We start from the raw sequence: 13,377 nt of genomic DNA, 5'->3' as shown, positions 1-13,377 counted from the left end.
GCATATTGTACTGTCCCAAATGCTTGGTATAGTGCTCTACACACAGTAAGTGCTCAGTAAATAAGGTTGAATGAGTGGCTGGCAGGCAGGTGAAGCAGAAGTACAGTCTCTGGCCTCCACCCCCTCAGTGCTGTGCACATCCATCCTCCTGCAAGAGTCGAGCATGTGGCAAGCAGAAATGTGGTGTGAGACCCTGGCACCTAGACTGGCCTGCTTGGGGGCTTTAAGGCCTCGCTTCTCTTCCTCCCATCCTCTGTCCACCTCCCTCAGCCCCACAGGAGAAGAGAACAGACAGAGAAAAAGGAGCAGTTCAGCTCTGGCCCTCAAGCCAAAAAGCTTGCCCACCCAGTTTGAAAATGCAAAAGGAATGATCTGAATGTTTTGTTTGCCCTGGTCACTGGGTTTTCCACCTGCTCTTTTCTTCCCCTCAGTTGATCAAAAGTATTTATGGAAAGCCTACACTCCTTACAGTCTTCTAGACTGTAAGCTGGTGATCAAGGAGTGTGTCTGTTATATCGTATTCTCCCAGGTGCTTAGTACAGTGCTCTGCATACAGAAAGCACTCAAAATTGACTGGTTGTGCAGAGCACTGACCTAAGCACTTGGTTGAGTGCAGTAGAGTTAGTAGACATATGTGATCCATGCTCTCGAGGAACCTGCAATCTAGGAAGAAGGGCAGATGCTAAAATACATTGCAGGAGGAGGAACTAATTGCATGTAAAGGCTTCCCCTGATCTATCTGGACTCCGAGGTACTCACTTGGGAAGGAGACTTAGGCAAGGTGTAGCTCAGCATTCTTACTACCTTGGCAGTGCTTCACCCCGGCCCCCGGAGATGCTGCCCTGCTGATTGACATCAGCCAGGAGGCAGCAAGGTGGAAAAAGACTGGGATGGGATCAGGGAAGGGGGCAGATTCCCAACTTCTCCCACTTAGTTGTATATTTTTACCATTCAGCAAACTTCTTAAATGTCTGAGATAGACTCCACTATTTCACACTGACACAGTGATTCAGGAGAAGCAATTTTTATGAAGCAGATTCCTAAAACTGTAGTACTAATTATATTCTTGAAAAATGTCATGTTCAACTTTACTGGATCCAAAATAGTTGAGTTGATTAGGCTGTGTCATATAGATCTGTCATTCAGTAGCACTGGAGCATCTACTATTTACATATACAGAACTCTGTATTAAGCTCTTGAATATAACAATTAGGCTATTTAAGTATGTACTATGTGCTAAGCACTGGGGTAAATACAAGATAAGTTGGGCACAGTCTGTTTCCCCTATGGGGCTCATGGTCTAAGTAAAAGGGAGTAGGGTTTAATCCTCATATTTCAGATGAGGAAGCTGAGGCACAGAGAAATCAAATGATTTGCCCAAGGTCACACAACATACAAGTGGGAGAGCTGGGATTAGAATTTAGGTCCTCTAATTCCCAGGCTCGTGCTCTTTCCATTAGGCCAGGCTGCTTTAAAATAAAATAGTAATAATAATTATGGTATTAAGCACTTAGTACGTGCCAGGCATTGTACTAAGTATCAGGGTGGTTACAAGCAAATTGGGTTGGACACAGTCCCTGTCCCACATGGGGCTCTCTGCCTTGATCTGATCCTCATTTTACAGGTGAGGCACCTGAGGTACAGGGAAGTTAAATGACTTGCCCAAGGTCACACAGCAGACAAGTGCCAGAGCCAGGATTAGAACCCATGACCTTTGGACTCCCAGACCTGTGCTCTATCCAGTAAACCAGGCTGCTTCTAAAGAGCTAATCCTTGTCCTCTGGCAGTTTTACATTCTTTCCCTGATCTTGATCAAGATGTATTGTGATGGAAACTCAGCATTTGGCTCTTTTGATTCTGCATTTTTTGTGGCAAAGTGAAAAGAGTGAGGGCTTGGGAGTTAGAGGATCTGGGTTCCAGCTGTGTGATCTTGGACAAGTCACTTAACTTCTCAGTGTGTCAGATGCCTCATCTGTAAAATGGAGATTGAATTCCAGTTCTCCCTCTTACTTGGACTGTGAGCCCCACATGGGACAGGGACTGTCCTACCTGATTGACTGGTATCTGACCCAGTGCTTGACAGATAGTAAGCACTTAACATATGGCATTTTTTAAAAAAACAATGTACAATGTACAGGTTAGAAACCTGAGTTAATAATATAATATTTAAGTGCTTATGTGTGAAGCACTGTACTAAGTGCTTGGAATAGGTATGATATTCAGATTGGCTAGTCTTAGATATAGTCTTAGCATTTAGTTTTGATTTGACCTATTGATGCTAAATTAGCCAAGTTCCATTTGATTCAGGTGAATGAAAATACACAGCTGGGTTTATTTAAGAATAGTAATTGTATTTAAGTACTTAATATGTGCTAAGTGCTCTGGTAGATACAAGATAATCAAGTCCAACAAAGTCCCTGTCTCAAATGGGGCTCACAGTCCAAGAAGGGAGAACAGAAACTTAATCCCCACTTTATAGATGACGAAACTGAAGCAGAGAGAAGGCCAAAGTCACACAGCAGCCAAATGGCAGAGCCATAATTAAAACCCAGGTCCTCTGGCTCCCAGGCCTATGCTCTTTCTACTAGGCCACTTTGCTTCTCACCTTTTGGAGTAAATTTATTTTGAAGCCCAGTATTTTATCAAAAATATTTTATCAAAATACTTTGATCCTTCAATTTTATTTTTGCCTGAAATGTTTTAAAAAAAAATCCATTGTATCCATAAATGAGTTTCTCTCCCTCATCCCCCTTTGGGGGTTCAGGAATTCCCATGGAACCAGAACCCCACACTGGGCTTCTGAGGTGAGGGAAGACTTTAAAAATAGGGCTTCAAGAGAAGCGGTATGACCTGATGGAAAGAGCACAGGCCTGGGAATCAGAGGACTTAGGTTCTAATCCTGGCTCAGCCATTTATTTGCTGTGTGACCTTGGGCAATTCACTTAACTTTTCTATGATTCAGTTAACTCATCTGTAAAATGGGGATTGTCTGTGAGCCCTATATGAGACAAGTACTGTGTCCAGACCGATGATTTTGTATCTATTCCAGTGCTGAGTGCAGTGTCTGGCACATAGTAAGTGCTTAAATACTATAAAAAAGTGACAAAAGTTTTAAGAGTTAATCTGAAAAATGGAAAAATCCACCTATCCAGTTTCCCCATCCTCTTCTCCCATATACAAGTTTCCCACAGATTCTCCATTTTCTCTGGCAAACCTCCCCATTGGGCAGCGCTATCATAGTGACAGCCAAAAGGTCTGTAAAGGGGTTAATGGTGTTCTATCCCTAGAGATCTGAACCTATTTTGAGCATAGGGTTTCATACTGAAGATATGGAATCTGAAATAGCCCCCAGTATGCATGGTCTAGCTTGAGGAACTACACATCCCAGGAACACCTGGGGCTTTTAAGGATCTCTCTACATTTACACTTTTAACTACCATTTTCCATAATTCAAGGAAAGGTGGAGCTTAGAACTGGAACTCTGGCCAAAGAGCCTGGTGGTCTTCATTGTCTCTTTCTTCCTCTTCCATCCCCTATCAGTCCATTGTCCTCTGCTATCCCACTTCTTTCTGTTCCTTTTTCTTGTGCCCCTGACTCCTTATCACCTTCCTTTCTTTCTTGGGCTCCAACTCTCATTTCATCTTCAATTATGTCCTACTTCTTTGTGCCTGCTGCGGTCCTGTGTTTTCCTCCCTCCAACTTGACTTTTTTTCCCTCTCTCTTTTTAGGTTTTTTTTCCTCTAGTGCTCCTTCCTGTCCCTTTCATCATTTAAAAAAAAATTCTGCTTTAAACATCATTTTCTCACCTCTTGGCTTACTCCTGCTGAGTCCAGTTCCAGAGAGGGGGCACTATTACCTTTTATGGCTAGCAGATAGGAGAGGCTGGGGCTTGGGGAATGGGAGAACAGGCTGGGGATGGAGAACAAACCTTCCTTTCAGTTTAAGCATTCTGTTTCCAGGCTAGCCTGTGGGAGACTGTGGGCTTCAGTTCCAGGACAGGCCCACTGCTGGGGAGAGACACCCAGGGACTCAGTCCCAGAGACACCCTGCCTACTCCATTGCCAGATCCTCTGCCTCTCCCAGTGAGGCAAAGCAAGGTGGACTCAGTCAATCAGTTGTATTTAATGAGTGCTTACTGTGTGCAGAGCACTGTATTGAGCTCCTGGGAGAGTAGTGCAACAATATAAACAGACACATTCCCTTCCCACAATGAGCTTACAGTTTAGAAATAATAATAATGATAATGGCCTTCGTTAAGCACTTACTGTGTGCCGAGCACCGTTCTAGATAGAAGGTAATCAGGTTGTCCCACGTGGGGCTCACAGTCTTAATCCCCATTTTACAGATGAGGTGACTGAGGCACAGAAAAGTCAAGTGATGCCCAAAATCACACAGCTGATCAGTGGCAGAACTGGTATTAGAACCCATGACCTATGACTCCCAAGCCCGTGCTCTCTCCGCTATGCCAGGCTGCTTCTTTAGAAGGGGAGAGAGACTAATATAAGTAATTTATAATATGTAATTTAAAGTCTGGCAGTGCCTGCTGTTGGTGATGCTGGGTAGAATCTGGAGGGGTGTGTAGTTGGAATGACTGGAGAACAGGAAAGAAATTCTCACAGTCTCTTGATGGTGTGAGGCTTGAAAAGGGTCAAGGTATGCCCTCTCCTACTTTCTTTTTCCTCTTCCTGGCTGCCTTGCCTCCTCCCATTCCCCCTCCTTCTGCCAAAGCTGCTAAAGCCCCTACCCTCACAGGTACTGCCAGAACTGGACTTTTAAGCATGGGTGCTGGGGTGAATGGCAAGGTGGATGGGGCCAGGAGGTGACCCAGATAGTCCTAATAGGATTTGAGTGAGTGTGTATATTCCTGGGGCAGCTCTTACAGAGTTGGGACTGGGAGTGAACCCCAGATATCCCTATCTCACCACCTGGGGCTCCACACTTGTGGTTGCTCTCCACAAATCATAAAATAGACAAATCCTATCAAACTGCTGTTACAGAACCCAAAAATGAGCAGTCTGTCCTTCTGCCTCCTTCCATCTTTGCACTCTGTACTCCTTGTCTGCTCTCCCTTTGCAATTTTTTAATGTTATTTGTTAAGTGCTTACTGTGTTCCGGACACCTTTCTCAACATTAATTTCTTCCCAGAAGAGGAGACCACAAAGTGTAGGGTTCCTTTTCAGCAGCCTGGCTCCTGCTTCGAGGAAGCTTGGAAGGCCCAGGGCCCACTTTAACTGGGAGAGCTCAATAGGGAGGAATAGTCTTTTAAGGTTTAAGTTTTTAACATTAATTTGTTAGTCTTAGTTTCCTGGTCATCCATGAAGTAGGTATTGTCTTACTGTTTGTTTTCTTTCTTCCATCCTGCCCTCTGGGCCTCCCCCAACAAAAAATTAAAAAATCACTCTCAACCTCTCCTCCTTCTGCTTCCCTCACTTGTTTGTTATGGTATTAAGTGCTTACTATGTGGCAGGCACTGTACTAAGCACTGGTGTACATACAAGCTATTCAGCTTGGACACAGTCCATATCCCACATAGGGCTCATTTTCTTAATCCCCATTTTACAGATGAGGTAACTGAGGCCCAGAGAAGTGAAGTAACTTGACCCCAGTCACACAGCAGACAAGTGGCAGATCCAGGATTAGAACCTAGGTCCTTCTGACTCCCAAACCCATGCTGTATCCACAAGGCCAGACTGCCCATTTTCCTGAGTCCCTTACTCCTGTCCTGTCGCTGCTCACCATTAGCTGCTCCTTCTTGGGTTGCTGCTGGATTGCTAGTTTTTCAATTCCCCCAGTTTTTTTTCTAATTTTTATGTTATTTGTTAAACCCTTACTATGTGCCAGGGCCTGTACTAAATTCTGTACTAATCAGGTTGCACACAGTCCATGCTCCTCTTGGGGCTCGCAGTCTTAATCCCCATTTTACACATGAAGTAACTGAGGCACAGAGAAAGACGTTAACTTGCTTAGGCTCACACAGCAGACAAGTGGCGGAGCTGGGATTAGAATCCCAGACCTCTGACTTCCAGATCCATGTTCTATTCACTAGGCCATGCTGGATACCCTAATGATGGCAGCACACAGATATGATCATACATTGACTAGAAAATTAGAGTAAGTAAATATATCTCATTCTGGATTTGAAAAGTGACTCTGGGCTGGATGTAGATTGGAAACTGGTACTGGGTAATAAACAGGAAAAATTTCATGAGAAGACAGACCTAATTGATAGCCACCTTTTGAGGTGACCACTGAGTTCACCAGCTCTGAAAACCAGTTTTAATTTCATAAAGAGAACAAAGATAACATTTCTTGTTCTTCATTGTTTATCTCCCACTTCCAAAAGTGATTAAAGTGTATTGTGATATGTGGCATCAACCAACACCCACCCTTAACACTTATCTAGTTTATTCTTAACCTAAGTGTTTATTCTAACCTAAGTCTTGTTATAGTTGTACTACTTCCTCTATTTTTCTCCTGCTCCCAGTTTTTGTATGTGCCACCTCCATTAGATTGGGAGCTGCTTGAGGTTAGGGAAGGGGCATCTTGCTTCCCTTATGCTGAGTACAATGCTTAACAAGTAAACATGTATCAGTTGGAAACGGGTATTGTGGTATTTTCCAAGAACAGATTAATTGGAGGGTATACCCAATTGAGGTACACTCATTTATGCAGTAGTAGACTCATTTATGCAATATGTGTTAGAATTTGGGAAGCTAGGGAAGCAGTGTGGCATAGTGGAAAGAGCACAGGCCTGGGAGTCAGAGGAACTGGGTTCTAACCTGAGCTTTGCCACTTAACTGCTGTGTGACCTTGGAAAAATCCCTTAACTTCTCTGTGCCTCAGTTTCCTCATTTGTAAAGTCGGGATTAAATCCTATTCCCTCCTACTTAAACTGGGAGCCCCATGTGGGACAGGGACTGTGTCTAAACTGATTACCTTCTATTTACTCAAGTGCATAGTACAGAGGTTGGTATATAAGCATTTATTAAATAACATTAACCACCTTGCACTCCCCAAAAAACCCACCACCAAAAATGAAACTACTTCTAGCTCTCATTTTGGTAGAATGCTTGTGTTATTTCTTATGATGGATCTAGATTGATTTTCTGTAAATTTTTCTACAATTGCTGTGTAAGCCTAAATAGGTGAGGCTCCCTTTGCAGTTCCATATGTAACCCTTCAGTTCTGTCTTGTAGTCTTCAGAAACTCATTTTTTTCGTTGCCTCTTGTGATGGATTTTAGCAAGAGCAGAGAGGAACTATTTGAAGCAAGTGGAACCCAAGTCCTGGTGTTGACTAAGATGATTTCATTTGTTGGCACCCTTACAGTATCACAAGGCCATGTTTTTGTAAGTTTCTGCCCAATTCCCTTCTATTTTGTTATCTAAAAAGAGGTCAATTCCATTGACTTCTTGTCCATATTGCTGCAGGTTTTAAAAAACACACATAGAAAATTCATACTCCAGGACCTTTGCTCTGCTCACATTCTTTATTTGTAGCTTTGGCAAAAGGCCTGGATTGTAAAGGCAAAAACATGAAAGATGTGAAAAGTGAAATTGCTAGTTAAAAGGCTCCAGCCAGCCCACCCTATGCCCTTAAACTGGTACTTGGGAAAGAGGAAATCTTACATTTGGATAAGTGAAAGTTATTTATCTTAATCTATCCCGTTGTGTTGCAGCTTGTTTATAACAGGCTTCTGCTTGTCTCTTCCATTTTATTATAAGCTTTTCAAGGGCAGGGGCTATGTTCAGTCAAATTGTATGTATTGAGCACTTACTGTGGGCAGAGCACTGTACTAAGTGCTTGAGAGAGTATAGTATAACAATAAACAGACATATATTCCCTGTTCCAAATGAGCTAACAGTCCAGAGGGGGAGACAGACATTAATATAAATAAATTACAGATATGTACATAAATGCTATGGGTTTGGGAGGGGGCATGAATGTCTTTTCATTCTGTTTTCCCAAGGGCCTCGTACAGTGCTCTGCATGCAGTAGATTCTCAATAAGTGCTACTGCTGAATCTGTTCTTTGTGTGTGGGTCTTTTTTAGTTGATATCAGGATTGCTGTCCATTTTGGGGCTTCATGACTTCTCAGAGAGGCTTTTGGATTTATTCACAAGCGTGATAGCATTCTCCAGGAGAGTCAATGTTTTTAGGTGTTTGGGTTTTTCCATGGTGGAAAAACATTGTGGTGAGGTAGAAACAGGTTGATGGGACAAAATGAGGGTGGTTATTCAGGAGATGACCTGCCCATACTACAGATTTTTTTTTCCCTCATTTGCAGTGTTGAATGCTAGGGAAAGTGCCTGACCCTTATAATAGACTGTGAGAGATTTACATTTACATTCAATCAGTGGTATTTATTGAGCAGATAACTGTTTTAAGTGCTTGAGAGGGTATAATACAGTAGAGTTGGTAGACACAATCTCTGTCTCTTAGAAGTAGTATCTAACTGCCTGGTCATTGAAAATTTCTACTGTCCTCAGCCTCCCCCCAGCCCCATCGGGGTTCTTTTGGTGTAATTTTTGAAATGCTTTTAGGTCTGCAAAGCTAAGTGGGAATTGATAAACTCAGTGAAATCCATTTTAGACAACAGTTTGACTTATTTAGAGTATCCATAGTCTGTGGAGATGTAACCCTTTGCAAGTAAGTTGTTTAATCCAAGCAATTCAATATTCTAACCAAGTATCTAGCCCTATCCACATCTGTCATTTTCAAGCATCACCAACCAAAAACTTCAGCTGATTGTGTTTTTGCTTTGCAGATCCTCATTTTGGTTGGGAAATGAAACCTTGAAAGTGCCAGTGGCCCTCTTTGCCTTGAATAGAAAACGCCTGTGTGATCGTCTGAGAGACAACAAGGCTGTGCAGAAGAATTCCTTTGTTCTGCTCCAGGGGGGAGAGGAGACTCAGAGATACTGCACAGATACAGGTGTTATCTTTCGTCAGGTGAGTTAACTTAGGCAAAAGGCTCTAACTAATTTCATCCCTTCTCCTTCTGCATTTTTCTGCTGGAACACTGGTCCAGCGCTTAAATATGTGTTACCACTGCACACGTGTCCAACTACATTCCTTTGAGAAATTCTTCTATAATACGGAAGTTACATTTCTGAAGAGTCTGTTAAGGAGAGCTTGAGACTTTTACAGTGTGTTTTTCACATGGGTGCCTACCCATTTCTGCCAATATTGCATCGTGTTCTATCCAGAAAGAGCATGTTGTCGGATGGATGTTTTTTGACAGCATTTTATTCCAAATGCAGAGTGAAAACATACAGTTCAGGGAACTGAGTGACTTGCTTTATCTCAATGTCTACTATAGTTACCACTGGGTTTGTCTTTCAGTTAAACTGATTTCTGAACCTGTTCAATCCTCCAACTCTTTTTTTTTTTTTCCTTTGAGAAGATTGGTAAGGGACCTACAAGAAGTGGAGAGAAACTCTGAAGAGGGAAAACTGGTTTTCCTATACTTGTTTAATGGAGCTATTTGAATCACAGAACCACTTTTTTATGGTATTTTAGTGCTTGCTTTGGGCCCAGCACCGTTGTAAGCACTGGGGTAGATATAAGGTAATCAAGTCAGACACAGTTCATGTCCCACATGCAGCACATAGTCTTTATCCCCATTTTAAGATGAGGTAACTGAGGCACAGAGAAGTTAAGTAATTTGCCCAATGTCACACCGCAGACAACGGGGCAGAGCTGGGACTAAAACACAGGTTCTTTTGACTCCCAGGCCCATGTTCTATCTACTAGGCCATGTGCTTCTTGGTTTGACTGTCCATTACAGTTTGAATAAAACTTGCAATTTCTTGTAGCAAGCTTGAATAAACTATTTTTGCTTAGACGCATTGCTCGCGGAAGGGGTTTTGATTCCTTTTTTTTTTTTTTTAACATTTTACTTAAGCAATCTGAACATTTTATTGGGGTTGGGCAAGAATTATTCAGTTGTAATACCCTTCATATCTGCCTTTTTTCTAAGGAGTTTTGTTGCCAAATCCTGCACAAGTGCTGCTTGGCTGAGAAGGACTTATCTTCTACTGTTTTAGGGCAGTCGTTACCCTCATATATTGAACCAATGCCACCATCTTTCCTTTTTTGGGCCCTGACCCCTCGTGAAGATCAGCTCTCTAGTAACTCACTACTGTCCTGATTTCTTGACCTAGGAATCTTTCTTCCACTGGTCCTTTGGAGTCACGGAACCAGGCTGCTATGGCGTCATTGCAATTGATACTGGGAAGTCAGTCCTGTTTGTCCCTAAGCTCCCTGAAAGCCATGCGACTTGGATGGGAAAGTAAGTTGTTTTATACTCTGCTGTCTGATTGAGATTCAACAATACTTGAATGTAAGGCACTTTCTTGGTCTTTTGCCTGTCTGATGGGCAGGGAACTTGTCCTGAAGGTATTTCAAGGGCCCTTAGAGCTCTGGGAGCCTTTTTTTTTTTTTTTTGGTCACTCAGAAGATTAGTGAAGGAGGCATGGGTCCTTCCTTTAGGAATATGGTCTGATGGTATAAGATGTGGCAAATCCCAATGACTTTAAAGTCAGTCAATCTGTTCAAGGCAATATAGAGAGAGTGCCCAACTGGAATTCACATATATAAATGATCCTTAAGACCTCACAAAATGAAAAACACATAAATCTTTTTATTATTAACACCTAAATGTTCTTGTTGGGCAAAAAACTGTAAACTGTAAATAGTTCATAATTTTATTCAAAATAGCCCGAATCCACTCATCTGACCATTATACTATTTTTGGATGCATAAATTACATTTTATTGCCAGGTTTTTTCTCCACCCAACTTCCAATCAAAATTCCACAAATTGCCTAAACACTATCACTTGAACTAGGAGTCCCTTGGATATTTTTTACTGTTACTCTAGCAGAAGCAGCATGATGAAGTGGATAGAGCACAGACCTCGAGTTAGAGCCAGGATTAGAATCCATGACCTTCTGTCACTTTCCTGCTGTGACCTTGGGCAAGTCACTTCACTTCTCTGTGCCTCTGTTCCCTCATCTGTAAAATGAGGATTGAGACTTTGAGCCCCACGTGGGACAGGGACTGTGTCCAACTCGATTTGCTTGTATCCATCCCAGTGCCTGGCACACAGTAAACTGCTAAACAGATGCCATCGTTATTATTATTATTATTATTATTATTATTATTATTTTTACTCTTTTCCCCTCTCTTCCTAGTTTTTCATCCCTCCACAATCTCCTCTCTTCTCCTCACAGAGGCACCAGAATCTGAAGTTCCCTTCAGTTAACCAATGACTTGTCTCACACCTCTCTCAGATCTAGGGCCAGGAGGGTCTGGGAGGGGTGGGATTGCTCCAGCCAAGCCTTTTCATAGGGCCTTTTTTATTCTCTCACTCCTTCCTGGGGTTTGAGGAAATTGGTTGTTTCTGTCCATCACATTCTTCCTGCTTCTAAAATTGGTGTTTTTTGTCTCTCTCCTCGGGAAATGGATTAAGCTCTCAGGAGAGGGCCTGGAAGAGTCACGAAAGGAGAGGCCCGGGAAACCACAGACCTTGTGCAGCTCTGGCACTGTCAGAATTGTCACTTCCCGTGTTGTCTCATGTCTAACCTAATGAGGTTGGACTCTCTAGGGCATGAGGAGAAAATTCAGATTTTTTTCTTTTAATTCTGCACGTGTACCTTTTCAACCATCTTATTTTAAATTTTTGTTACTAAACACATTAGGTGCTAAAAGATCAAACGGAATAGTTTAGTCATGAACTAGTTTCTTTCCCCAAAACTCTTAAGGTTGGTGTGTTCTCTAGTACCAGTTCTCTTTATCATTCATTAAGGATTAACCCTTCAGTAGGGTAGATCTGGTGCATGGTGTGTATAGGACACACTCCAGCCTCTAAGAAGCTTACTATTTGAGACAACAGCCCTTAAAATAAGTATTTTGACTGATGGAGGAGTGGGGTGGCGGTGATGGGGAGAGAGACAACTCTCTACCTTCTCACATTTTTTGTCTTAGTTCTGGTTCTGGCAGAGCAAGTGAGGGATAACAGAGCAAAGGATTATGGGAAGGAGGGGGAGGCCATAGTCATAGGAGGAGAAATGGGGATTAAGAAAGTCAATTAAACCAATTTTACCTGCTCTTTTGGCCCGAATCTGGATAGAAGGAGAGGGCAAGTCTAGTGCCCGACCTGGCCCTGGGGCAAATCTGAAGTGGTGCTGCCAACTTTTGTGGCTCCAGCTGTAGGTGAACTAAGAGGCCATGGGGTGAAGCTAAAGACCTCACCCCCTAAGTTCCATTTCAGATGTTCAGAGGTAATAGGCCCACCTGCTTGACTGGAGGATGGTACAAGTAAAAGACTTTGAGTTGTATGGTCATTTCCCTCTTCACACCTATAGCTGAGATTGGGCTGGGATGGACAGAAGAGGTGAAACTTAAAAAGCCCATTTTGCTTCTTGTTAGTAACTTGAGCAAAAAGGTTTGGAGGGCAGGGGAGGACTAAAACTATTGCCAAAAAGGGAAGATGTTGGATTGTGTGGGTTTCTTTTATCCGTGATCTTTTTTTCCCAAATGGGCACAGACAGTTAAGTTGTAGCATTGTGGATACGTGACAGTCTCCTGCTCTAGCTCCTATCACATGAAAATAGCTGTCAGTTTCGTTGCTGCCTTTCCCAGCATTCCTAGAAGGTGCATATTATGGCCCATCTTAACTAGGGACATTTGAAATGTGAAGATGAAACCCTCTAAATGCTCTCCACCTTCTCGTGTGTCATTGCTGAAATCGAGCACAGTTATTCCAAGCTAATGTACAAATTATAGCCTTCACAGCCCAAGGCCATGAGGTGCTGATTACCAGTTTCATTAGTGAATTAGTGGTGTATTTTAATTGTGTGAGATCTGGCATAAAGGGGGTTTACTTTGGTTTATTATCAATTATTTCTTGCTGCAGAGCAGATTTAGACACATGATACTACCTGGTACACTCCTGCTTTTTTTGCACTTTTGTCCTCCCCAGCCCCTTGCCATCCCTTTGTTCTAAGCCAGTTTTCCTTCTCTGGCAAGCTACTGTCATATACCTTGCTGCTTGTCAGAAGGGTAGATGAGTAGCTCATTTGTGAGTCAGTCCTGGTTCTGTTCATGAGCAGGTTGGCAGGGGGCTTTGCACTATCTCTCTAGGATTCTTCCTTCCTTGAAAACTCAATTTTTAGCTCAAAATTAACTTTCAAGGGAAGCAGCATGGCCTAGTGGAAAGAGCATAGGCCAGAAATTCAGATGACCTGGCTTCTAATCCTCCTGTCTCTGTCCTGCTTAGATTGTGAGCCCCATGTGGGACAGAGACTTTGGTTGACCTGATTAACTTAGAACAGTTCTTGTTACATAGTAAGCACTTCACAAATATAATCATGC

General features: G+C 42.6%; 1 protein-coding gene across 1 annotated transcript in view; it reads left to right on the top strand.

The window, feature by feature from the left end:
* Positions 1-13,377, top strand: part of PEPD (peptidase D) — a 283,243-nt gene that overhangs the window by 10,385 nt on the left and 259,481 nt on the right. Inside the window, exons 2-3 of the mRNA XM_001509616.6 lie at positions 8,767-8,950; positions 10,165-10,292. Of these exons, the coding sequence (XP_001509666.2) occupies positions 8,767-8,950; positions 10,165-10,292 (312 nt within the window). The remainder of the gene's footprint in view (positions 1-8,766; positions 8,951-10,164; positions 10,293-13,377) is intronic.

The sequence above is a fragment of the Ornithorhynchus anatinus genome, chromosome 11, assembly GCF_004115215.2.
Source record: "Ornithorhynchus anatinus isolate Pmale09 chromosome 11, mOrnAna1.pri.v4, whole genome shotgun sequence".
Taxonomy (NCBI): domain Eukaryota; kingdom Metazoa; phylum Chordata; class Mammalia; order Monotremata; family Ornithorhynchidae; genus Ornithorhynchus; species Ornithorhynchus anatinus.
The sequence above is the reverse complement of the archived record's forward strand: the minus strand, read 5'-3'. Positions and strand labels throughout refer to the sequence as shown.